Here is a 26,530-nt window from a genome sequence, read left to right as displayed (position 1 = left end):
ATAATAAGCATATTAAAATAGTAGGGGTGAGAATCACCACAGGCCTCATGATACTTGTCACGCTACGATATTATTGTGACTTTAAATATATTGCAATATTCTGCAATATATTGCAGTTTATTACCTTTTTTCCAACTTCAAATTATGACCTCAAAGGAAAACTTTGGCAACAACTGCTTTAACTAAAAATAAACATTTCTCAGTGTGTTTATCTCACTTCAGTTTTATTGCTGCAGTGGAAAATGTTATTGTAAAGCAGACAAACTGACAAACACTTTCTTGAAAACCTGACATAAATGTTGTTTGCACCTTTCAAATTGTATTATAGTCTAGACTAGTCCACCTTAAATGTAAACAGGTATGCACTGCTGTGCTACTACAGGTATTTTGAACAATGCTACTTGAACTTGTACTTAAGTTGTGCAGGCCCTTTTGAAAGTAAATTGTTGTTCAATTTAAATAGAATTAAATTAAACGTAGTCTTACAGTACATCTAGGGATGCCCAGAAATGAAAATTCTGGGCCAAAACAGAAATGGAAAATTCTGGATCGCTTGACTGAAATCGAAAAGGCTTTGTAATGATTATTTATTATTTTATTTAATAATGTAAAGTAATTTTATATGACCTTTTAAATTTAACTCAATTATAATGATACTGAATTGAAAAACCAAAAAAAAAAAAAAAAAGATTTACACAATAAAACTGGACGTAATTTATATTAATATTGGCAACTTTACAATAAGGTTCATTAGTTAGCTACTAGTTAATTAATTTTACATAATATATAAGTGTGAACTGTGTATATTTATTATGTGTATATATAAATCCAAACACATGCATGTATATATTGAAGAAAGAATATGTTGTATATATATTAAATGTACTTCAATATAATATAAAATAAAATAATCTAAATATATATGTATATACATGTAAATATTTTCTAAATATATACTGAATATGTGTATATACAAAATAAAAAAACACAGCACACAAATATATTATGTAAACAACTACTTTAGTTTTGGATGCGATTTAATCGCAATTAATTGTTTGACAGCACTATATTAAAATTATATCTGAAGAAAAATGTGACACTGAAGTAATGATACATTATGAATATCTATCTAAATCTTGTACTTGTGAGGAGTTAAATATTTCACAGTTTGAAATATACATGCTTGCATGCAGCCATTGTGGCAATTCTGAACAATTAGTTGTTAATGGTGGAATTGAATTATTGACTGAATTCTTTGTGGTTTCAGGAGCTACATCCTCTGTAGTGTGGATGTGGGAGTCATGGCTGACCACATCTCCCCACTGGAGTCCGGCCAGTTGCTCAACCAAGACATCCCAATGCTCACCTCCCCACCTCCCCTGCCCAACATCGTCAATGGAGAGGGACCGCAACAGGTAGGATAAATCAGCATCGCTTCTTCATGCTCACTTGTGTGTTCTTGAGTCTGTAAACTATGTTCTGCAGAAAAAGCTATTTTCTACCTAGTAGGCTACTGAAGTTCTGATGAAATAATTTCTCATGGCAAACTCACTTATATGGTTATGTTGAACACAGGAGAGCAAGCTGAGCCAGGTCTGTCTGTGGATAACAGTGATCATATATGAGAAAGATACATCAATATAGGCAATATAGTTAATGTTGATGTTTATTTTGTACTAAAACATTTTAAAACCGGAAAATGGCATGCTGTAATTTTGCCCTGATAATTATGGAGTTGTGACACTTACACTACTCATTTACTCTAAAATAACGTCTCTACTCTATTTGCCACCTTTAGTGCTCAGTTCACAGACGCTTTCTCTAGGGATGCACAATCAACCACCTCCAATAGCTTTATCTGTGACTTGATCACATTTTGATTTTACAGTCTCCATTGGAAGGGACTGAAATAATAATAATGCAGATTACAAGTATTATTCAAACAGATTTATTAATAAACTTATTAATCTTATTCATTTATTTATTTTTAAACTTATTTATTAATAAACTCCTGACCAAATAGCATAGCACCAGTTTAATACAGACAAAATTATCAACTGATAAGTAATATTACCAGCATCCAACAAAATAAAAAGAGAAGGAATATAATGAAAAAAAAATACGGTATTAAGTTTTTATGAAATAAAATTATAAACATCTTACTACTGCTACTACTAATAATACAAATGGCAAAGCATGAAATTATAATACCATAGCTTCCCAAGTGGTCAGGGAACTGCAGAAGATTTGTGAGTTGATGAAAAGCCAATTAAATCCTAAACATTTCAATAAATACAGTGGCAAAATTAAGTAAAATTGAATTGGATCTAAATTTTGATGCGCTATGTGCTTAATTTCTATACATTTACGTGCCAGCAGCTCAATAACTTCTTAAATAATAAATACTAATATCAGCTGATTTTAAGATGACATGGAAACTGTAATGAGTATCAGCTGTAAATTCTGATCAGAACAGACTATTTATGTCACAAGTATAAACACTTTGTTTGTTTTTGTTTTTTTTTTCTTTCTTTTTTGGGTCGCTGCACTGCAAATCTTGTGATTAGTATGCTTAAAAGTGTTACTATTCCGTCATTGTAGATAAGGAGTGGTGTGACTCCCAAAGTGTCAGCATCAGCTCTTGTGGCTCTGGCTTGTCCTTATGTCACTAGTCTCACGTAGCCAGACCTTCAGGCTGAGGGTCTGGAATTCATGGCAGCTTTCATTGGCCAAGGCCGCCCATGAGGCCGTTAGACCGACATGTCCAACAACCAATCACAGTTCGTTTAGTTCATCATCACATTTTCTAGGCGTGAAAATGTCACCACAATAACAGACAGTTAAAACTCTGAAATATTTTAAAGATTCTATGTCGCAAACTTTTTTTACATAATTTTGAAAATGTAGCGTTTAGTTGAACCTGATAAGAGCTCTTTGTCACAGTTGTAAACACGACGGCTTTATTTCATGAGGGGGTTTGGCACCACGGTATCTTTGTTTCCATGCAGAACGTTAAAGAACATGACACACACGTCTCATGGAAATCCTGTAGAATTCAACCAATCCGATGACGACTTCCACACTCCTGAAGTGTTTCCACTTTTGGAAGTGGATTTGTAGTAGTGGCTGATATTTGGCATTTAAAAAAAAAAAAAATGTTCTCCGCCGATGTGTTTGAGGTGGGACTTTTATTTTGACGGCGCTGAAAACGGCAGCGCCTAAGAACACAGTCGTCGTTAACACTTACATTTACATGAATTCATTTAGCAGACACTTTTATCCAACACGACTTACAAATGAGGACAATGGAAGCAATAAAAAAACAACAAAAGAGCAATGATATATAAGTGCTATAACGAGTCTCAGTTAGCTTAAATGCAGTTCACGTAGCAAGGGCTAAAAATAGACCAAGCTAGTGTTAGAGGTCTTTTTTATTTTTATTTTTTTTATTTTTTTGTTTTATTGTATAATAAATGAAAAGAAAACTGATAGAATACAAAAAGATTAGAAAGCTAGTTAGATTTTATTATTATTATGATCTTCTTGTTTGCTGTCAGCATTAAGCAAATACACATTTATATAATTTAAAAAAATCTTTGAATGACTAATGAATATTTAATTTCACAAACCTTGAAAACTTAGTCGAATCCAGGTGTGTGACCTGCATGATTGCATGTTCTCTGTTTGACGGTCGGTCTGTGTAAATTGAATGATTTCAACTTTAAACTCATGATTAAAAATTAAACTGTGCTTTATGCATTTGCCCACTGTCATATTTATGTCCTTTTCTCTGTGTGCTGTATGTTAAATGAGTGTTACTCTGGCTTTATTTGAAAAAATAATTCCCAATGTACACAAACTTCCCAAAATTCTGAGTGCCCTGTTGGTTACAGTGTTTATTTCCTTATAGTCGACCACCAATTTATGGTGCTCTCTGATAAGTGTTAACCACTCTTTTAGACTCTTTAAAGGGATACACCACCCCAAAATGAAAAGTTTGTCATTAATCACTTACCACCATGCCATTCCTAACCGTAAAAGCTTCGTTCATCTTCTGAACACAATTTAAGATATTTTGGATGAAAACCGGGAGTCTTGTCAGGGTCCAGAAAAGTATAAAAAATATTGTCAGATTAGTCCATCTACAATCAGTGGTTCAACTGAAGAGTTATGTATCTCTCCGCATCACCGTAGCGCCATTTTGGAGAATATCCGCTGAATGCGAGCAGCTTACACTCTTCTGTGTCAGCCGTGCTTCACAAATACGCTGTTTTCATTTCAAAGCATGAATAAATGTAGAAAACGTATCCTTGTGTCACAGCTTACACAGAATAGCGTAAGTTGCTTGGATTCAGCGTATACTCCCCAAAATGGCTACGATGATTCTTGTCGCTTCATAACGTTACGGTTGAACCACTGATGGTAGATGAACTATTCTGACGATGTCTTTCATACTTTTCTGGACCTTGACAGTGTAATTTACATGGCAGTTAATGGGACAGTCACAGGCCTCCTGGTTTTCATCCAAAATATCTTAAACTGTGTTTGTTAGATGAACAAATCTTTTATGGGTTTGGAACGACATGGGGGTAAGTGATTAATGACAAAATGTTCATTTTGGGGCGGAGTATCCCTTTGAGATATAAACCAAGTCTGAAAAATGTTTTACTCACCCACTATGTGTAGTGGAAGTGTATGCTCAGCAAGGCTGTGTTGTTATTATCGTGCTTTTGACTTTTCAACTCCCTAAGGTGATCATGTGACAAGCCTTGTCCAATCATCCTTATGGTTCGCTGAGCACTTAAAGAGGCAGAAAATGCATACGCACCATCCCCTGCTCAAATCTTCCATTCCTATGACCCTTTTCATCCCCGTCATTTTTATCACCTCCTGATCGCCTCATTCATAAAACCACAGGTTGTGGAAGTGCATTGCCAAGCAAACTTATTTATAGAATTGGCTTCATTAGAATGTGGCATCTTTAGCTTTTTTTGGTATCTAGACAGTGGAAAGCAAGATTAGAATGCAGACGCACACTATCATTCGACTCATTTACCGGGTGTTTTGAAGGCAGATCAACGTTCACGATAAAAAAAGTGCAAATTGCATTGTCTTCTCTTCCGGGTCTGTTGTGAGTGTGACTGTTGACGTACGACGCTGCTGACGTTTTTTCTGGTGCGCCCAATAGTGTTGGGCGATATGGTCATTTTTCATATCGTCATATCGTCAGCCTGTGAGATCGACGATTCACGATATTATTGTGCATGGGTGGAGCAAGAGAGACCTGTGACAAATCTGCCGCATCCGCGCATGGAAGTTATCAGTCTAAATCAGTCAACATTGAAAATCAATAGTAGATTTCATTTAAAGTCCAACAGTTTAACACTAATACAAACATAAATGGACACGTTAAATATAAAGTATTTAAAACAGGTAAGTTCATATATATGTAAAGTCATCAGTCATACAGCGCTCCGGACCACGCACCTCATGACGAGCCCGATGCACCGCCACAGAAACAAGAATGAGATGCATCCTAACATAACTGTGCCATTAAACTCAGTTAGTGAGGGCTCGTTTAAAATATTGCACATATGTAGGCAGTTCAAATTACTTGTTAAATTGCAATAAAATACCTTATATCTGCAGACGATGTATGTCTGCTTGTGGATTGAGACTTTGTAGTGGCCAAAACTATATATTTTGCATGCATCACATTATAGTGCGGTGTGCATGAAAATAATAAGGCGGCGGCAGAGCAAACTTATCATCCATAGTGGTTCTTAAAAAAATATCAAAAATTCCTAGTGGTTCTCACGTAGTCCTTCACGTAGTTATAAGTTAAGTGATCAGTCTTCAAGAGAAGGACTCTGTGAGAACCACTATGGATGATAAGTTCAATCTTTTTTTATTATTTTGTCTTTATTTTTAATGCCAAGAAAGAGTTAATCTCTCCTGTATGAGGAGTATGCGTTGCCGTGTACCAGCCATGTGTGGGACATCAACTCCTTGTTTTCTATCTGTTTCATTTCAGGGATTTAACGAGTTATCCGAGTCAAAGCGTTACAACATCTTCATTGACAAGCTCTTTTGCGTGCGTGCTCTGTGTGTGTAGTGTGTGTGTGTGTGTGTGTGTGTGTTTGAAATGCGGCGCTGAAGTGAAATAGTTGGGCAGTTTGATAGCCGAATTATAATAGGCCGCCTAATAAAAAGAAAAAATATTTATTATTATTGTAATTTAATACATTAATAGGAGAATGAGCCTAATATCGCCTTGATTATCGCCAGAGAAAACTGCTTATGTCGATATCTCTGACTATCATCGATACACGATACTATCATCTATCGGCACAACCCTAGTGCCCAATAACAAAGATAACACGTCTGCAGCGTCACACGTCAGCAGCGCCACTGCAGTGTTGTGAACGCTCTCACAACAGACACGGAAGAGAAGAAATGCTAAATAAAGTCGAAATTTTTGTTATTTTTGGACCAAAATTTATTTTTAATGCTTCAACAAATTGTGACTGACCCTCTGATGTCACAAGGACTACTTTGAAGATGTTTTTCTTACCTTTCTGGACATGGACATTATACTGTACACACACTTTCAATGAAGGAACAGGAAGCTCTCGGACTAAATCTAAAATATCTTAAACTGTGTTCCGAAGATGAACGGAGGTCTTACGGGTTCGAAACGACATGAGTCATTAATGATAAAATTTTAATATTTGGGTGAACTAATTCTTTTAGTGAAACAGAATGTGTCACATTACATGTCACATCGTAATGTCAAGTGTCTTTATAGGATCTTTACATGATGTGTGTGAACGCACACACAGATTCCGGAAAATCACTGGTAGTGGGAATGAACCACAATCAAACGATCCCGAGACAAATCATGGGACACATTATCTGTGTATTTCCCGGAATATCTGTGTAAAAGTAGCTCAAGAATACAAATGAGGCTTTGCTGGTGCGAAAAGCCAGGACTAGTTCAGGGTTAATTACCATGAAAGCATTTTCCTGTCTCCGTGTTTGTTTGTGCCCTTTGCATTTGTCTTTATATGTGGCCTTTTACGCCTACAACTAATCATGAGTGTGGCGCATCTCCAGGTGTGCGTTTGATGTTTGCAACAGGGAGAGCTCGAGTCAAAATAAGTGTAACTAAGTGACTCCTGGTGTTAGCTGGTCTGTGTGTCAGAGGAAATGTGCTTGTGCAAGAGAGGTTGGTAAAACGGTGCGTGTGAGAATACAAAACTGACGGCAGGAGTTTTCTGAGTCTCTGTGACCCGGACCGAGTGACACATCCTTCCGAAAACAGTAGTGACAATGTGCCATGATGACTTATGCCTCTGACCTGACCTTTCCCACTGGACTCTCACTCGGCAACCGGGTTCCCTCCTCCCTCTTACTGTGTGCCGCGTAGCACTTGTGCATTTGACATCGCAGTTGAAATGAGGAAAGCTAAATATCAATGTGGATTACTCCTGGCAACACTGTTGCTGCTCTTTCATATAAGTGGATTGCATGCACAGGGATTCACAGTACATTTTACATTTACATTTATTCATTTAGCTGACGCTTTTATCCAAAGCGACTTTCAATTGCTATATATGTCAGAGGTCAAATCGCCTCTGGAGCAACTAGGGGTTAAGTGTCTTGCTCAGGGACACATTGGTGTCTCACAGTGGATTCGAACCCGGGTCTCTCACACCAAAGGCATGCGTCTTATCCACTGGTCCTGCCTGTCTGTTTGTCAGTGCTAGAACCAGGACAAGATGAATCAGGCCGTTGTTTGTCAATACTTACTATTAGCCCAGGTGCCCAGCTGTTCTCTTCATTGTAAAGATTTGATGGAACCCTCCCTCCTCCCAGCAGCCGACTATAAGCACTGACGTCTGGCCTTTTACACTTTCATTTATTAGCCTTTACCTCCCTCTGGCTTGGGTTGTTTCAGGTTTTTATGTGGTCTTCAAACAATTTGGTTTTATGTGCACAAGGCTTTTTGAAGCAGCAGTCAGGCTAACCTTAAGAGCAAAGACTCTAAGCAGGCTAGAACGGGCCACTCTGCAGGAAGTCTGTGCTGGATAAGAACTGAGTGATGTTAGTTGTGCCTAAAAAACCCTTGTATAAATGGCTCTAAATCGACCAGAAAGCACTTATATGTTTTTGATTCCCTTTCCTTTTGATCTTGTACACTCTTTCTTGTTAACATTGTACTTGCCACAGAAAAAACTAACCATTAAAGCGAAGCAAAAGCTTTTCTTGCCTAAAGCTAACAAAATGTTTACTTTTATTGATTCGTAAATGCAATTACTGTTGTCCCAATACATTCCGATCTTGATATATGTCATTTGTTTTTAGGTTTTTCATTGTTTATTTGCACGTTGATAATTTATTCTACAGTTCAGTTCGTACAGAAATAAATAAGGGAAAACTCTGAAACTGACATTTCCCAGTTAGCGTTAATTGTACGAATCCGCATCCTGGACAAAAATAAATCATGCTAGAGAGATGCCAAAACTGGTTATGAAGGTTCAGTCTTTCTCACCTCCTACAGTTTTTTTTTTTTTTTTTTTGAGTGTGTCAGTCAGGTTATATGAAAGTGAATAACCCCTCACCCCCCACCGCTCCACTTAATGCCATCCTGCCGTGATGAGGTGGATGGAAGACGCACAGCTGGGCCTAAGGCCAGAGCTGGGAGTGGATTCATGTGTAGTGGCCGTGATACCACACAGTGCCTTGAGTTTTGGCCATTCATCGAGCCGTGCCCTCTGAAAGCATAAAATGGCTGAACCAAACATTAATCTTTCCCTTTGTCCCCACATGTTACTCCTCCCTGTGCACACTGGTGAACTAAGCAATGTTTCCATAGCAATGAGATTCTGGCTTTCTCTCTCCCTCTCTAGAGTGTCTCACTTATCACCTAATAGGAGAGAAAATGGACAATTATTTGTAGAGCTGGTCATCTCAAGTAACCGTCTCCCATTCACTGTTGTGGAGCAGAATTCTCACTCTTGTCAGCACCATCATGTAAAAGGAGTTTGATGAATAGGATGAGGTTGATTTCACATAATGACTCTGTACAATGCTGCTTCTCTCCCATTCACCTTTAGTTCAGTTTCACCTTTACTATGTGTCATGAAATACAAATTGCAGCTAGCAAATATCCAGCTTTGATGCTAGCAGGTTATTCTGTGTAATCCGTTGAAGGTTAAGGTCATACCTTGCAGAAGAGGTTTGTGCCTCGGGTTGACCGTCAGAGATAAGTTGCTTTTCACAGTTTTGCATTCTGCTTTTACTGCTCAAAAGTGCTTCTTTTGTGAGAGGTTTCCTGTTTTACTTCTACATTCATTCTTTTAGCAGACACCTTTATTTTTCTATTTTATCATAGTGTTCTTTTCCTATAGATAATCACCTGTAATTGCTTTTCAAATGCAGTGAACAATGACTTCAGCTGATTACAATCAAATTCCTTACTGACACCTTTAATTCAAGCTGACAATATTTAGCAGCACCCTCTGTGTGTCACATCAGGCTTGAGGAGAACAAGTCAAGGGAGGAGGACATGGCAACTAACTGCAGAAGGCTTTATTGGACCAACAGCATCACACATTGCTTTAGGTGTCAAGAAAATGGTCATCCTCTGTAACGATCAGTCATTGATGTCTTGAGGCTCTTTGCTATTTTAATCAATACGTCCTACAGTGTCATTGTAAGGCTCTTCTGCCAGAGCTCATTTACCTGAGGCTATTTGAGCCCATGTCATTATGGTTCTTGCTCTTTTCTGCATGGCAACGACATCCAGTGGCTCCTCTTCAACGTCACATATTTCAGTTTCGTGTCAGCTAAGCTGCAGTGCCACGTCGCCACGCTGTTAACAATTAAAGAGTAACAAATAGTGAGCAACCTGAGCTCTGACTCATTGGAGAAGCACAGACGTCAGGGGCTAACAGCCGAGTACGCAAAGGCACCACTGGCCCATCTCCAGGGTAATAAAGCCAGCGCTAACCACTGTAGCTGTGTTTGCTAATCACTCTCGCTTCCCACCGCCTCCTGATGGCCTTGTGCCTAAACCAGGCAAGTTCAGCCTGGCCGTGACGCATTAGAGAAACAATGTTCCCATCTCTAATCTTTGCTCATGCAAATCATTGTCACTCAACCACCTGGATACTAAATCTCTTATCTGACATTTTACTGCCCCAATTTATAGTCCGAACATATTAAAGAAACTGGCTTCCAGTTTGCTTTAATATGTACAGATACAAAATCAGAACACGAACAACTTAAAAAGCTTTTATTCTAGGATGATGAGTCAGGAGGATTGACTATTAAAGCAAAAAAAAAAAAAGAAGTCTTATAGCACTCATACATGTAGGTGTGGAGATGCTTTTACCGAGTTACTGTGGCAGTAACGGTGCATCATGAATTGACAACTTCATTATGCAAATGTAGCAGCATCGTCATGAAGTTCCACAGCATTAGAGTAAATTCATTGGCGCAAATAATACATTTCAAGACAATTATAATGAAAAATTTAATGAAAAATGAAAAAAAAAGAATGGCAGATATTTAGGCCAAAGTGGGCGGAGATGAAAATGTCATTATTTGATCTTTAATATTGAAGCTTATTAAATTTAAAACCAATATACACATTACAAATACACATTAAGCAGTGCTTTATTTTTCAGGTAGAGTAAGTGTATTTAGCAGTAGCATTCAATAAATGGAATGAACAAATATATAAACAGAACACTACATTCACTTCACTGTATAAATCATACATTGATTTTCTTACGGCACTTCTGGATTTTGAGAGTGTCAGATATGGAAGTGAGGCGTGATGGTGTGAATGTGTCCCAGCCCCCTTAGATGTAAGGCTATATTTACACTGGTGCGTTTTTGTTTTTAAATAAAAATGATCCTTGGCCATGCTGTCTTTCCACTATCTCTGACAAACTTTGGAAGTCATTAATTTCCAATGGAGTGCTCGGTAGCTGCGTGAAGTTCAGATCATATGCAAATGTCTGTTCATACTACCGGACCGAAAGTGCATATTACGTACATACATAATGTACAACATAAGACAACAAATACAATTTATATTCCACTTTTACTCGAAGCTTGCTTTGAACCACCATCAAGTGTTTGTAATAACTTCTGACCGCAGTCTAAAGTGTGTTTTGGCCATGTAATGTTGCTGAAATTAAATATGTTATTACCTCTGAGTTAGAGAAACGATCATGAAAGCGAGAACACTAGTAAATGTAGGCTACATTTACTAGTGTAAATGTAGCCTAACAGAGCTTCAGAATATTTGCACTGATTTACTGTGTTGGTTACAGTTTGTTCCTTTGTGCAGTGACTCAGGAGATGAGTTTTTGAGTCTGTACAAACATCAACAAGCGGAAAAATAATAAGGTAATATGATCTTGTTAGAATTGATTTCATAAAATTGGTATTGAAAAAATGATCATTCAGGAACTTGATATTGAAGTCAAGGTATCTGTATCGATATTGAAATTTTTTGAGTGATACTCAGCCCTAATAAAACACTGCAAGCTGCCTTTGGGCATTCCCATCATAAGAGGAAGTTCTAGTCTAAGTACTGTTTTTCATGGCTTGAAATGTCAGAGAAACTTGAATCTTCTTTTACCTCCCTTCTGTATTCAAGATTATATAGGACAAGTTTCATTTATCTTTTTCAGAAGGAAACCAGTAGGTTCATATTATCCAGGGATGTCACTACTATTTATGTGGATACCCATCACACCTCTCTTTCCACGCTGTCTCCTCCACCGATAGGAACAGATCACACTGATTTAATAGTTTAGGGCTGAGGTGCTCCTCCACGCCAAAGAAGCTGTTGCATTACCTCAACTTAATTTCCCTGTGCATTGATCATGGTATTAATAGTAGCAGCATCGCTCTGTGAATGGAGAATAGAAAAATGACAGATTCTTTCTAGAGGGGGAGGGAGGATGTGTGTGAGTGTCTGTCGGTGAATGAGTGCGTGTTGCTCTGTGCTTCATCACTATTGTCGTCACCAGAGCAAAACGCAGAACAAAGGAGACACGGATAACTTGAGGACCCCCATCCTTGTTTTTAATTACTGGATCCATGCCAGTCCAGTATTTGGCACTACCTGAAGGTGTGTTGTAAAGTCTGGACGACATCCATATTCACTCGCTTTCACACACATACGCTCGCCACAGAACAGTCACGAGTCAATGCCAGTATGGCATAGAGGGAGAGGGGAGAATTACAGACCCAAGAAGGAAAGAACAATTGCATCCACTCGTCTATGGCCTTCCTCCCTCGCTTCTTTTCGTTCTCCTCCTCCCCCTGTGAGCATAACACGGGCGTTTAGCTGTCCTCCTCATTGGTGGCGTGCTGCGGACATCGTCAGGGCTTATTTGTTGAAGGGGTTGCCGTGGAGACTGGCGGTGGTGGCGAGGCAGAGTTGGAGCCAGAAAGAGAGAGAAGGGGAGAGTCATCTATCTACTGCAGAGAGAGCAGGAGGAGAGATAAAAAAAGAGAAAGGGAGAGCACAAACATGGGCTTCGCTCCTGATATCTTGTGAACGGCTTCCAGCTAGCGCACTTAGGCGAGACCTCTATCCCTTCCTCTCACCGGGGCTTTGCTTTAGAGGGTGAAGAGTTCACACAGGCCCCCATGTTTCGAGCACACCGCCCAGACCTTCCAGTCTCATGAGCACCGGGTGAAGCCAGAGAAGGGTGGCTCGGACCCCCGGAGCACAGGGGAGGGTAACAGATACCTTTAAATATCGGCCAGCCTGTTGAAGCAGCTTTGGCTGGATGAGAGGGAGATGCGTGCTACAGTAAGTGAAGATTCAGCATTTTTTTTTTTTTTTTACATTTGTGTGTGTAAACACACATTGCTTTGTCTAAAACTGCATGCTGGCGTAGGAAAGGGTCATGAAGAATGTATCAGTAATGCAGTATATTAGAGTTGTATCAGAGAGAGTGGGGAATAAGAATAACCAGCTGTGTTTTGAGACAAAGGAGTGAGCAAGGCAGAGCAGAACGAGTAATTGTGAGCTCACACACACACACACACACACACACACACACACACACACACACACGTGAACGCAACAGTATGTAGCTGCTTGAACCTAATTCAATAAAACCTCCCTCAGCCACCCCCATCGTTGCCTGTGCTGTTGCTCACGCATCGCTCTTTGTCGCTGCGCTTGTGGTCAAGCGAGAACATACTCGTGTGTATGTGTGTGTGTGCAGCAGTCAAGGAATAGCTGGTGTGTCTCAGTGGCACTCATGAATGGGAACAGAGAGTGAGACGGAAGTACAGAGGATGGCTGTATTAGGGGAGACCCGCAGTTGGAGCCCCAAGCCGTGGGAGTTCAGGCACTATAACTGTGACTTCTACCACAAGTCTGAGGTAAATAAATTGCACTTACTGCCAAATTTATTTTCTTTGAGATGTACATTGTGCTTATTTTTTTGGTTAGGCTGAGAGGCTGAAATTAATCTGTGTTGTGTTTGTCTCTATTGAGTAGATAAATATTCTCTTCTGATTAGACTTTTTTTTCTCTCATTGTTTTAAAGACTGCTGTTGTTGGCTTTAGATAAGAATGAGGTGCACAAAAGCTGGGCACTGTTGATTTGAGGCTGGGGTTTTGGTCCTTTCGTTCAGTTCAGTTATGATTTTACCTCCGGAAGGACTGTCAGTTCTTAACCCTCGGCTGAGGTGAGAGCCACACGTTCCTGTTGGTCTTGGCATGACATGCTATTTACAATGGTTTTGTGCCGTTTTTTTTTTTTTTTTCTCTCCAAGAGTTCAACTCTTTTGACAACACATTTATAACAACTTAAAACTGATGCTGATGAAACAAAATCCTCTAACTCTTTAATGATCTTTATGCCAGAATTCCTGAAAAATTATTTTCTCTTTTTGCTTTCAACAATGTTGTGTTGACTGTTTTTGAATGTCAATGTGACAGTTTTAGGACTCTACATTTTCCTTGTTTATTCTACCTGTTGACTGATATCAGAGTGCATTTGTCAGTCTTGGTATGACATTTATTATGGTTCATCCACACCTTTGAAGTGACTCACCCCATTCCATATCCTTTCATGAGGAATGCACAAACATTGAGACCTTTAGCCAAAGACAGATCTCTGAGACAGATGTGTCATCAATAGTGCTTTAACAAAAGCTCAGTGGAAGACTGACTCAGAGCGATTTCATGGAACAAGTGGTACTCTGATGAGCACTGAACCTGCCTCTCCATCTCATTTCAGACCCATGCGAGTGACGTGGGTTTGGACGTCACATCCAGTGATGTTGTCCTTTCCGCTTCTTCATCATTCATGCTTATAATCTAATGTCAGAGATTTGCATCCTGTCTGTTGAACGGTGGAGCACTGCTTTGCCCTTTTTTTTGTGGTATTGTAGAGGCCTGTCATTTGAAAAGAGATTTTGGTGTTTATTTTTTGTAAGACTCAAAAATATACCACAACGATTGAGCTATTAATTTTTTAACAAAAAATATATATTTTTTTCAATCTATAAGTATAATCAGCATACCTACTACCAGTCAAATGTTTTTGAACAGTAAGATTTTTATTATTATAATTAATTTTTTTAATCCTCTAAGAATTTTATTTAAAATAACTGTTTTCAATATGAATATATTTATGTAATTTATTGCTGTGATCAAAGCAAAATTTTCAGCAATATTACTAGTTTTTATGAGGCTTTTTAAAAATAGTGTTCATATATGGGTTATCGGAATAATATCGTATCGACCGAAATGAAGAAGTATATCGTGATATAAATTTAGACTTTATCGTCCAGCCCTGTGTGTGAGTTTAATTTGTATATTGTTAGATTGTTCATGTGATTGTTAGTGTTCATGTAATTAATTATTTAATGAACTGAGCTGTAGTGACAACATTCTCCAGCTGCAGAATGTTCCTTTTTTTTAGCAAAAATAAAACTAATTGCTAGTCAAATTAGGTCAATATTTTTTTACTGATAATTTGTATCATCTGTGATCTCATTATTTATATGTCCAAACATGCTGTCCACCAATAACATTAAAGTGACCGCAACAGCAACAAGTTGCACTTACAGTACGGACTAGTGGCAACAAGCAATAAAAACGCTGCAAGTATATATCTATTAAAGGTACAGGTTATGATGCCTTGCGTTTGGAGTCTATGCCCCATAATACTAATCTTGTTGATCGTTATAATAGCACACGTTTTCTATAAAGATACGAATCAAAACAACTCACCTGTCGAGTAAAACACAAGCGAGATCGTCATCTCTTTCTAGTTGAAGCTTGTAGCGAAGCTCACTCCATCTAGAAAATGCAACACCGATATTGATCCTCGCTCTCTCTCTCCTCTTGTCCCAAACTCTTCTTGGGTCGTTTGGTTGGCCCGTACGCTTACGTTTACGGGAGCTGTCCTTGTCGACAGAACCAGCGGCAGACGGTAAACAGTAATTATGTTCCATAAATAAGTAACACAATCCACCATAAAACTTGCAAGAAGAAGTAAATAAGGAACTGCTTGAAGCAAGCTAGTGGTTTGCTGGACGCTAGACACTACTTCTGCATTTGTCCACGACATGGTTGTCATGTGGTTTCTACATCAGTAAAGGCGGTAACAAAGGGTAACTAACATCATTGACAGGCGACTGCACTGCCCCGTGTCACTGTTTAAAATGGGATTTTCTCATGATTTACAAGTAGTTGAAAACACTAGAGATATTGTTAGTAATCAGCTGGACAAAATATACAACACTAGCAGAGTGGTTTTTGGATATTTTACTGCAAATACCTTACAAATTGTACCTTTAAGGTGTTGCTGGTGTGTGGCTTTCATGTTGTTAGGATATTTATAGAAGTTGCAATGTAGTTGCTTACGTCCAAAGGTTTTGTTATTTCTGTTTTTATCATTTTATTGTCATCAATATTCTAGAATGTTATGAAAGAGTTCCAAAGATTGTGAATTTGTTTTTGTGCATTATTTAAATCTTCACTTTCCTTTTGGAATAGATTTGTGCTGTTTATGATTGGATATTATTGCTTAAACTATGAATTAAATTGGTTGTGCTGTTTCTGATTCAGCTGTGTCAGATTCACACATGATGATGACCCCTGAGCCGCAGCCACTGATCAGAAAACTGAGTTTAGAGTGCCTCAAAGACAATGACAAATCCATTTTGATGACATTTCTATCAATTCTCAGATCTCGTAGGAAACAGACACTTCCATATTTGGTATTGTTTAAAAAAACAACAGCACCACCAACAAAAAAGTAAAACCTTTATTTTGCAGCACATTGCCACCACCCCATGGCTGGAATGCATTTGTTTTTTCCTGTTTTTCCCCTTCTTTTTTCTTGGAATCGGAGCATTTTTGTCATTGCAGTAAATAATGTTTTCATGTTCTGCTGCCCTCAGAAGTGGATGTGTACAGTATGTTTTCATCTGTTTGCATTTCAGTTATGTATAGCCATGAGAAAATGAGGGTAATAGAAGCATGTTTGTGCCTGGCTGAATGATGGCCAATTTTACGCTAGATATATTAGCCTGGAATAAAACTGAGCCACGTGGAGCACAGTGCTGACATTAGATAGGTTAAGATAAGGGCAGAAGGAAGTTTAGTCTTTAATTTTATTCACAGAGCCCTCACAGGTTGAGCCATTCAAGTCACTATATTTTATCTTTATTCAGTGTAGTGTTGTCTTTCATCCAAGCAGTTCATTTTTATAAAAAAAAAAAATTAAATAAGGGGATGTGTTGAGTTAAGTTTTGGAGATGAGGTGGTCTGAATAGACTGGTTTCCTCTAACAGCATCTTTCTTGCTTTCTTCAGGTAATCTTGGTGCAGGTAAACCCAGGAGAGGCCTTCACGATCCAGCGAGATGATGGTCAGATTCAGTGTATCACAGGTAAGTTTTAAGTTTCTCTTGTATTAAGAAAATTCCGTTATTTCATTATTCTATGAACAAGTGGCAGTTAATTTTTGCCAAATCATGAGTTCAGATGATTGTAATTGTCACTCTGAGACTTACCCCGTAATTGTCTAATGTTAAAGTGCCGATTAATACCTGTAAATTATTTTATTTGATTGGAGAGATTTGAGTCTCCTTGTTCCCAGATACTTGAGGGAACCATTTTTTCTTTTTAAACGGTCGTAAGGAACACCCAGTTTCCTTAAATGCCCTTCTAAACTGTGAACTATGGTGTGATTTTCCTTTTTAATCTAGAGTTTATATATATTTGTAATACAACTTGAATTTTCTATTTTGGTTGAGTACAAAACCAAAAGTACTTGATTCAGGAAACTTGTTGCAGCATTCCTGGTTGGGTCAATGTCCTGAATGTAAAATAAATATTTTACTGAACTACTGTAGAATCCCTCCACTGAACTCACTTTCCACATGACTACTGTACTTCATGACTCCTAGCAGATCTTAGTCTGAATCAACACATCCTCATTCACTAAGAGAGCCATCCAGTGTTGGGTCTAATTGCCGTATGCGTTGAAAGCTCAGTCACAACAGTCAGCTAGTGTTTGGTGGGTCTCGGCAGGGTTGCAATGAGATGTCTTACACCCCCTTAGCTTACGGAGAGCGTTTTTTGTCTGCAGCCATTGTGTGGGATGGTGCAAACACACTACGAACTGCCAACCTCCCTGATTGGCAGTTGCTGCAATAGGAAGAAGTGGAGCTTGACTGTAATTGAAAGATTACTGTGCCTTGGGAAGCTATTGATTATAAAAACAATAGCATCCATCTCATTGTATGCGCTAAAGCTTGATTAGCTTGGCAAGGATATGAACTTGTGAAAGTAAGCATCATTTCTTTTCTTTTGCTGTTATGACTAGCACTTAGAGGTCTTCTCGGGTCATAAAATATTTTCCCGACCCGAATCACTTCTTACCCAAACCTGATGTGCATAAATAAATACATTTTTAAAAAGAAAAACCCAACCTGAGTCTGACCCGACCCGATGGCATTTAATTTCGAACTGGACCCGAACGTAAATGGCATTGACTTGTGTACAGCCTGCAGCCCCGCAGTCAGTCATGAAAAATCCCAGTTTCCTGCTGACTGTTTTGGCCTCTTCTCCATTACTTTGATTTATTTTACATTTATTCAGTTTATTATTAGGCTACTTTATATTAGTGCCTTTCTGATGGAAACAAGTTATTTCTGAGCTTGGCTTTCAAATTTGACCATTGGATTTGAAAAATAAATGTGATAGTTTGAAAAAAAAATATCGATAGCCTAATAATTCATGAATTAACTAGCATTGTCGTCAACCTGATCTCTGGTAAAAGGCTTCTGCACACACACAAAAAAGCCCTATATGAACAGGCAGCATAATTAAGCAAGTGGATTTTCCTGATGGATCTCTCATATCTGTAAGATGAATTCTGTGTGCAAGGTTACAAACGTATGCTCCTTTTCTATATGCGTTCCTCACTTAACATGAAAGTGAAATTAGCGTACAATACTACCTAATCCGACCCGTGCCCGAGCTACTTGTTGAAGTTTTGGACCCGAACCCAGTCATTCGGGTCTCAGGTCGGACCTCGAGTTTTTGGATCCAAGTGGACCTGTGAAGGCCTCTTCTACTAGCACTTTGTTTGCTTGTCACCTATCAAGGAGTGACACATCATCCAATCCATATGAATATTACAGCAGAAATGCCACACTACTCAGAGTTTTCCCACATGATTTGGGGAAATTATGGAGGTTGGACCTTGGCCCCCTTGTTTTTTTTTTTGAAAGTGGAAGTATAGTGATGTGTAAGAACTGGATTTCAAAGGATTTCAAAACTCTGCTGTCTTATGTCATATCCTTGTCTTTATTTTACATATTGACTGTGCATAATTTCGCTAGCTTCTGCGGCAGATCACACTATAAATAAATGCATAATTGCTTACTTTATGTTCTCCGTTTACTTCCATATGACAGTATGCTGCGCAAGTGTTGCCAGTTTTCCAGTGGAATTGGTCTACTTTTTCATTATTGCCTTGGGTTGTTTTCAACTCTGCAGGTTAATGCGACCCCAATAGCACAATGTTTATCCAACTTGTAAAGGATTTAATACAAGTGAGATTTAGCTAGTTTTGGACTAGTTTTGAGTTGAGCGAATTTTGTTGTGAAAACTTATTGTTCTTTTGCACAGTTCAGTTCAGGAACATGATCTGTTCACACTGGAAGTCTGATATTGGCCACATTTAAAACAATGTGAGCAGCTATACAAAAAGAAATCTGATCTGAGCTAGGGCTGGGCGATATTATACAAGCTACAATATCGCGTTCATTATTGCAGATGAATTGCCTTCGATATTGAACACGATATTGTGTAGCTTGTCAGTGATCTACGGCTTTGTCTATTAAATGCCGCTCCATTTAAAACCAGGTGATGGTGATTTAGCAGTAATCACAGAACCAGATTTACTGACTAGATGCGCATGATCATATCGTTAGGTATATCGCCCATCCCTAATCTGAGCAAAAATCTGAATTGAGCACTAAGGCTCGCAGTGTGAACGTAGCCAAAATCTTGTACATTTTAAAGTTAAATGCATCAATCTGGTGTACTTGGAGAGTTTAAAATTTAGAGCCAATCCATTTGTAGGCCAGGACTTTGTTTTATCCATTAGTTGGATTTTGAGAGATGCGAATTGCAGTCAAAAGTCTCAAAAAAACAAAAAAAAAACAATTATATACATGTATGTGTGTGTGTGTCACACACACACACACACACACACACACACACTTGGAAGAATTGTTCACACTACAGTCTATGGAAAACCTCTGAAGTTGGCACCCCATAAAAAGAAAAAAATCACCAAAACTATGCCATTAGTTTTGTGCTCCGTTTGTGCTACAAAAATGAACATTTGTGCTGGTTTGGTGTTTGAGATATTAAACATTAAATTTTTTTGACCATGTGATCACTCTCCACCCTATGTTGCCCAAATCGCTCCAAACTAGCATAGTTCGTTTGTGCTCTATTTGAGCCGTTAAAACAAACACTGTATCGATTTTCCTTTCTTTGATATAACCAAAATATTGGAGTGGCAGTGACGTCACTCTCCACCCCTAGTTTGTCTAAATCGCACACAAAACTAGTGTCATTCGTTTGTGCTTGATTTGTGCTGGTTTGCGCTGTTGAAATGAACGTCAAATATATTTCCCCTTCTTAGAAATAAGAAAAACAATTCTGGGCAGTGACGTCACTCTCCACCAAATGCTATCCAAATCTCTCCATGCTGGTATCGTTCGTTTGTGCTCGATTTGTGCTGGTTTGTGCCGTTAAAAGAAACCCTGTAACTATGATCTCTTCTAAAATATATATACATCTTAAATCAAGTTGAGTTGATGAGGAAGAGTAGCGTGAGGGGGAGTGGGGCTGTTGTGTGCTGGTCTGTCACTGGAAGCTGTTGTCTGTCAGTGACGTGAATGGAGTGATGACTCACCTTTGTGAGAGCCGAGGGAAGTGTTGTGTGTGTTTTTGTGTGTGTTTAACCCATAACCTTAGAGTGAGTTAGAGGTAATGCTAAAATCCACAGGATAAACCAGAGGGAACTGGTTTGTCCCTCTCTTCCTGATTTCTTTTTTGGCCCAGATGGTCGTTTGTTCTATTTCTGAATAAATGCATGCGTTTTCAGTAGCTGGAAGTACTTTTATGCCACACACGCACTACAGAGCTTCATAACTGTCTGTTTAATAAGAAGCACTAGCCTTATGATGGGAAGAGTGAATATTATTTAAGATATCTCAGACTGCTGGGTGTGAGCTGTGGTTGAGAATGACATCAGAGGGGTGAAACATGTTTTTTTTTTTTATTATTATTAAAAGCATCTCAAGCACAGTACAAGTATCAGACTGTTACACAATTAAATGGGAAAATTTAACAAGCATAATAAATACTCACATAAGTAACATATGCAGAGGGGTGAAACTTGTTAACACAGCCCATTAACATCACAGCCCTAAAGTTTCTTTGAATGTTTGCCACCCCAGATGTGGATATCGGTGTTCGGTCTGTAAATGCCATTTTGTTGATTTGTGCACACTTATTTGTTTGTTTTTGTCTCTTGATTACTCATGTAGGATGTTGGCCAGGAGTTTCCGGTTACTAGCTAGAAACTTACATCTGAACTTATGGACAACAGTGTTGTAACAATAGTTTTCTTCACCACCTCTTTTCTTTTCATTAATGTTTTCTAAGCATGAAATTTGGGCCACCTGCAGCACTTCTTAAACAGTTTGCTTGCTGAAGTAACATTTGATTGTATTTCAAAGAACAAGCATGCATTTGTTTGGCTGTTTGTTCAAATGTTCATTAAGCTCACTCTTACACCGGGAGTGCATTTCAGTATTCAAGTGTCATGTTCTCACACTTTCAGGACTCTCTGTGTACTTTAAAAGAATGTTGCCTACGATTTGTTATATATTCAGAATTGACTCAGGAAGTGTTTCTGAGTGTGGCTTTCTTACTGGTATACTGTATTGTGCATTGGAAATCAATTGTGACAATTGTGTCCCCAACTAAGCAGGCCAAAGGCGACAGTGGTAAGGTACCAAAACTCCACAGGTGACAGAAATGGAGAAAAAAATATATAAAACCTTGGTAGAAACAAGGCTTAGTCGGTGGGCTAGTTCTCCTCTGGCCAGAAGAAACCAGCATGTTGTGGTTTATTTCCAGGCTGCAACAAAATTCAGTTTGTGCAGAGGACTCATCCAGGGGTGTTTATTTGTCACTTAAGCTGCATTTCCACTGCACACAACATTTGGACACGATAGTCGGATTTCTACCCCTAGTGGCAGTCACACTGAACTTTCAAACTGGGCGTGAAGCAACTGTTACCTCTGCATTTTCACCATGGTAAAATGAATGATTTTAATGCATATAATTAATGTATGAATTAGGGGTGTGCACGGATAGTCGAACATTCGAATATTCGTTCTGCTCTAATTATTCGATAAATAAAAATGATATTCGAATTTCGCAAAAAAAAAAAAAGGTTCACAATAAAACCTAATTTGGCACTTTCTGTGATTCTCCACGGCATATTTGAAGATGTATGCAAGCAAAAAAATAATTAATGAATGAATTAGGGGCCTTTCACATATGGAAAACATATGGCGCGCTGCTTTCTCCTTCTTTCTAAAGCCCTCGGGCATAAGCGCTCCTGAGGCGTCTGCCGTTGCCAAGCAACAATGACGCGCTCTCTCCATTAAGACGCGGAAATTTCAGCAAAGGATAAATGGATTTGCAGCACAAAAAATCGCTTTCAGTAAATTTATTTCAAAATGGCAATCCATATACAGCTATGATCAGCTGTTCCTTCATCTTGGCTGAGCTTTCAACGTTGTTACGGGAAAGGATGAAGCTGAATGGTTAGTCACATGACCTGCGGTGCGCTTGCGGCATTCTGAAAAGTTGAGATGTTTTTTTACTCGATGCGGTGGGGACGCGCCTGGAAAAAACGGGCGCGTCGCTTCCATTATGAGCGCGCATACCGCGCGCCTACATTGGAAATAACAAACTTGAGTGCGCAAAAGACGCGATATGTGAACGGCCCCTAAGTACTGAGGTCTTCTACAGTACTTCAAATATGCCGTGGAGAATCACAGAAAGTGACCTTGTTGCGGCATCTCTCAAGCAACGGATAAACACCGCTAACTTAGAGAATGCAGTGAAAACTCCTCTTCTCGCGTCTGCCCTAGACCCTCGGCACAAACATCTCAGGTTTCTCGCTGAAAACATGAGAGAAGAAAGAAAAAAAAAACTTTTTTGAACATTATCAGAACATTTTCCTTGATGCGAGTGGTGCGGATGCAGCCGCCGTCACCAACGATGAAGAGGATGAAATGCCCACTCGTCGGAAAAGGCTGAGCCAGTTCTTCAGCGACAATTACAGAGAGTCCAACCGAGACGAGTGGGAACAGTTCTTGCTGGAGCCATGTATTCCACAAGATGAGGATCCCATTCAGTGGTGAAACCAAAACACGAAGCGCTTCACAAAACGTATTCGCTTAGCACACTGTTATTTGTGAGTCCCAACAACGTCTGTGCCGTCAGAGCGCGTTTTCTCTGCGGCCGGCCTTATTGTTAACATACTAAGGAGCCAACTTTCCCCCGATCATGTTTACATGCCCATATTTCTTAACAAGAACATGTAAAACAATAGAAAAAAAGTAAAAAAAGATTTGCTGACAGTTTAAAAGTTTAAAAGTTAAGTGTAGGCTGCGTTCTACAATATCCTAATTGCTGCAGGCTGCTTTAAGTTTTTTCTTTGTTCACTTTTTTTTTTTTGCTTTTAATCTATACTTTTGTTTGTTTGCATGCATTGTTAAAGGTTTTCAGCTACAAAACACGATGTGTAATTTTCAAGCTTATTGTGTGTAAGCAATTCCATGTTCAAAATGACGGAAACAATAAATGTTGCTGAAAAATAACGTCTGTTTCATTAAACTTAATTTAAATAAACGAATATTTGAATATTCGTTTTTTGTGAGCTCAAATATTCAAATGTGATATTTGCGGAAAACGCCCATCCCTAGTATGAATGTATCGTTACAAAGCAAATGACCCCCAAAATGAAAAACAGTAGGTTTTATGGGGCTAATCATTGTAAATAATGATTTAATAATTATAAAATATTTTTTTTTGACATTATTATTCTAAAGCACCATTTTAAAGAAAAAGTATTTAAAGAATAATGATAAAATGAACAAAATATTGTCAGTTCTAACGATACACTCATAGTTTTTGATAGAATACATCACATCCAGTCGGGCAGTCGCATATTGTCTAGCTGCAGAAGTTCAAATATTTTAATGTATCCGCAGAAAATCTGATCTGAATTTTCTGCATACGCATACAGTACATGTATGACCGGAATTCCACGTAGCTCCCGCGCTACTCTCCATTGGAAAAGATTGACTGTCACTGGTCGCTGGTCATTTGTAAGAGACAGTGGAAAGGCAGCTTAAGACAAATAAAGGGTTTTCTAAATTCAGAGGGGTTTAGCATGACTGGCAGCAGAATCTCATGGAGACTCTTTTGGTTTGTGCCAGTAAGCAGTTGTTTAACAACCACCTGGGACACTTTATTAACTGCAGAGAAAAATCCCCACACAACACTGTAGCATTGTTTCCTCCACTTCTTTAATGTTTTGTCATCCTCTTCATCTCTCATAATGAGTGCTTAACTTTACCTGTGATGCTGTTTGCAATGATCCACATCTGCCACTGTGTGTTTTCCATTCCGACATTCAGACGACAAAGTGCTGATCACGTACTCCAGGTGAGATCACACACTTTACTGTTGACTCATCGTATGCTTGTGCGTCACCATAAACCTACCATCGTACTAAAAACCTTTTTTAGAACCTTTTTTGATATTACAATCAGATATCATCAGTCCAGTCTTGCTTTTGTAAATCGTAAGTGTAAATGTTGACATACTAATAATTATGAGATAAAAAGATGAAATGGACAAAATTCCAAATTATGAGATGATAAAAGCCATAGTTAAAAAGTGCAATGTTTTGCACTTATATGTTTTCATTATAGCGGCATATTTCTTAATTGTGATGATTAGTAACTCATAATTTCAATTGACATAATAGGTGGCTTTTTGTGTAATTGTAATTATGTATATAATTATAATTTTGTAATAGATTAAATTCAACTTAATTGTCATTGCACATGTAAGGTACATAGTAAATGGTGACATTCATTATTATAATAATTATTATTGTCATAATTTTGACTTTATATGTCATAGTTATGACTTGGTATCTCATAATTAACTTTATAAGAATGAATGATTAATCAATTAATTCTTTATCAGAATTAATAATGATTTACCAAAGCATGATGTAGCGTAAATGGGCTTCCATTGTGTACAGCTGGGTTGTGAGGCCACTATGACTATATTTTAACATCTAAAAATGAAATACTTTCGAACAGACTATGTGGTAGAGCTGTTGTGTTTATGGTTGTGTCTGCTGTCTGATGTGTGCGTTGACACAGACATCCTCTGTGTTATGTGTTTTGGAAGGCATTATAGTGCATTTATGTGTGTGTGGTTAGGAACATTCCCTGTGAGTGGACATTAGTGTGGGTGTATTTATAAGGAGTAACTCACTCACCGGAGCAGCTCGGATTGCGACTGAAGCCAGTGGTGAGCTCTCAGTACTGTGACCCGTTCTATTCAGCCCTTACTAATGTCACCATGTGTGGATACACTGTGTGGCTTTATTCCATAAGCATTTAATTGTGTGTAGAGCTCTTCTCTCTCCCACTAAACATAAAAAGGCAAAATAACTCGTTTGAGGCTAAACAGAACCATTGTTTGCCTATAGGTTAACATCAAAGAACATGTTAGTCTTTGTTTCAGGCTCTTTTGAGACTAAACAAAATTATTTTTTACCTTCAGGTTGGCACTAATACTGTTTTACACACAGATTGATGCACTAGTAGTGATGCACCCATGTATAAATTGACTGATTTTCAATTCATTTGTGTTGAAATTATTCTATGCACTTAAAAGCACCCTGGAGTGATACAACACCTAATGGGGCGGTCACACTGCACTTTTCGTTCCATTGACTTCCATTCATATGCATGCGAATGTGTCAGACCGGAAACTCAAGCTCATGCAAAAAATTTGCATTTCGCTGCGTTCCAAAGTTCAAGTTTGGTGAACTCTGAGCTGCGAATTCGCATCACGTGAAGATGTGGGAGCAGTAGAAGATCGATACGTCACAGCGTGACCTCTTTGTACAGAAATTCAAAAATGAAGGAACCGCTATATAACTTTAGCTGTAGCGCAGCGTCCTATTTTATATAATACATATTTAAAAGATTATAAAAATAAAATAAAAAAAGAAGCTGCATGGTTCGCAGTGTCAGTGGAAACAGGAACAGATGGTACATTTGAATGAGGACGTTTTAGAATATTTTATTGCTTAGGGTGTATATATTTATATAGAGAGAGATGCAGAGAATACAATATAATAAGACTCTTTCGACGCCGTCACAAAAGACACAGTACAAGCACATATTAATCCATGTTGTGATAATAGAGGAGAGACCGTTTTATCTTGCTCCCGCCCATATTCGCAGCGGTGTCCAAAATAATTTCGCACGTTTAAAGTCTAGTGTGACCGCCCCTTAAATCTATCAGATCAGAAAATGAGTAGCCTGGAACAGCAGCTAATTATATATATGGCCATAATATAAAAATATTTGACCACAGAGAATGCTGCAAATGACCAATCAGAATCAAGTACCTCAGAGAGCTTTGTAATAAAACATTTTTTTTTTTTTTTCAGAAAACAAGACAAGACACCATATTTGTTCACAATGAAACATGCAATATTGTGTTTCATGTGCTTTAGACCTGTAAGTGTGATGGACTACATGTGTCAGGTGTAAATCAGACAGCAAAAGATTTATATATGATGCTCAGGCTGATACAACTTACTAATT

General features: G+C 38.4%; 1 protein-coding gene and 1 long non-coding RNA gene across 5 annotated transcripts in view; one reads left to right on the top strand and one right to left on the bottom strand.

Annotated features, from left to right (window-relative positions):
• LOC132122955 (uncharacterized) overlaps positions 1-26,530 on the bottom strand; it is a 489,820-nt gene that overhangs the window by 226,682 nt on the left and 236,608 nt on the right. The gene's annotated exons all lie outside the window — the stretch shown is intronic.
• fndc3a (fibronectin type III domain containing 3A) overlaps positions 1,258-26,530 on the top strand; it is a 71,224-nt gene continuing 45,951 nt past the window's right edge. For 2 of the 4 annotated variants that reach the window (XM_059533475.1, XM_059533473.1), the window contains exons 1-2: positions 13,291-13,425; positions 16,876-16,951. In XM_059533475.1, coding sequence (XP_059389458.1) covers positions 13,306-13,425; positions 16,876-16,951 — 196 coding nt within the window. In that variant the 5' untranslated portion in view covers positions 13,291-13,305. Of the gene's footprint in view, positions 1,416-12,501; positions 12,845-13,290; positions 13,426-16,875; positions 16,952-26,530 lie in introns of those variants that run through there. The other 2 variants (XM_059533474.1, XM_059533476.1) reach the window with 2 other exon arrangements.

Source organism: Carassius carassius, chromosome 41, assembly GCF_963082965.1.
Source record: "Carassius carassius chromosome 41, fCarCar2.1, whole genome shotgun sequence".
Classification (NCBI taxonomy): Eukaryota; Metazoa; Chordata; class Actinopteri; order Cypriniformes; family Cyprinidae; genus Carassius; species Carassius carassius.
Note: the sequence above shows the minus strand (reverse complement) of the source record. Positions and strands in the feature narration are given on the sequence as shown.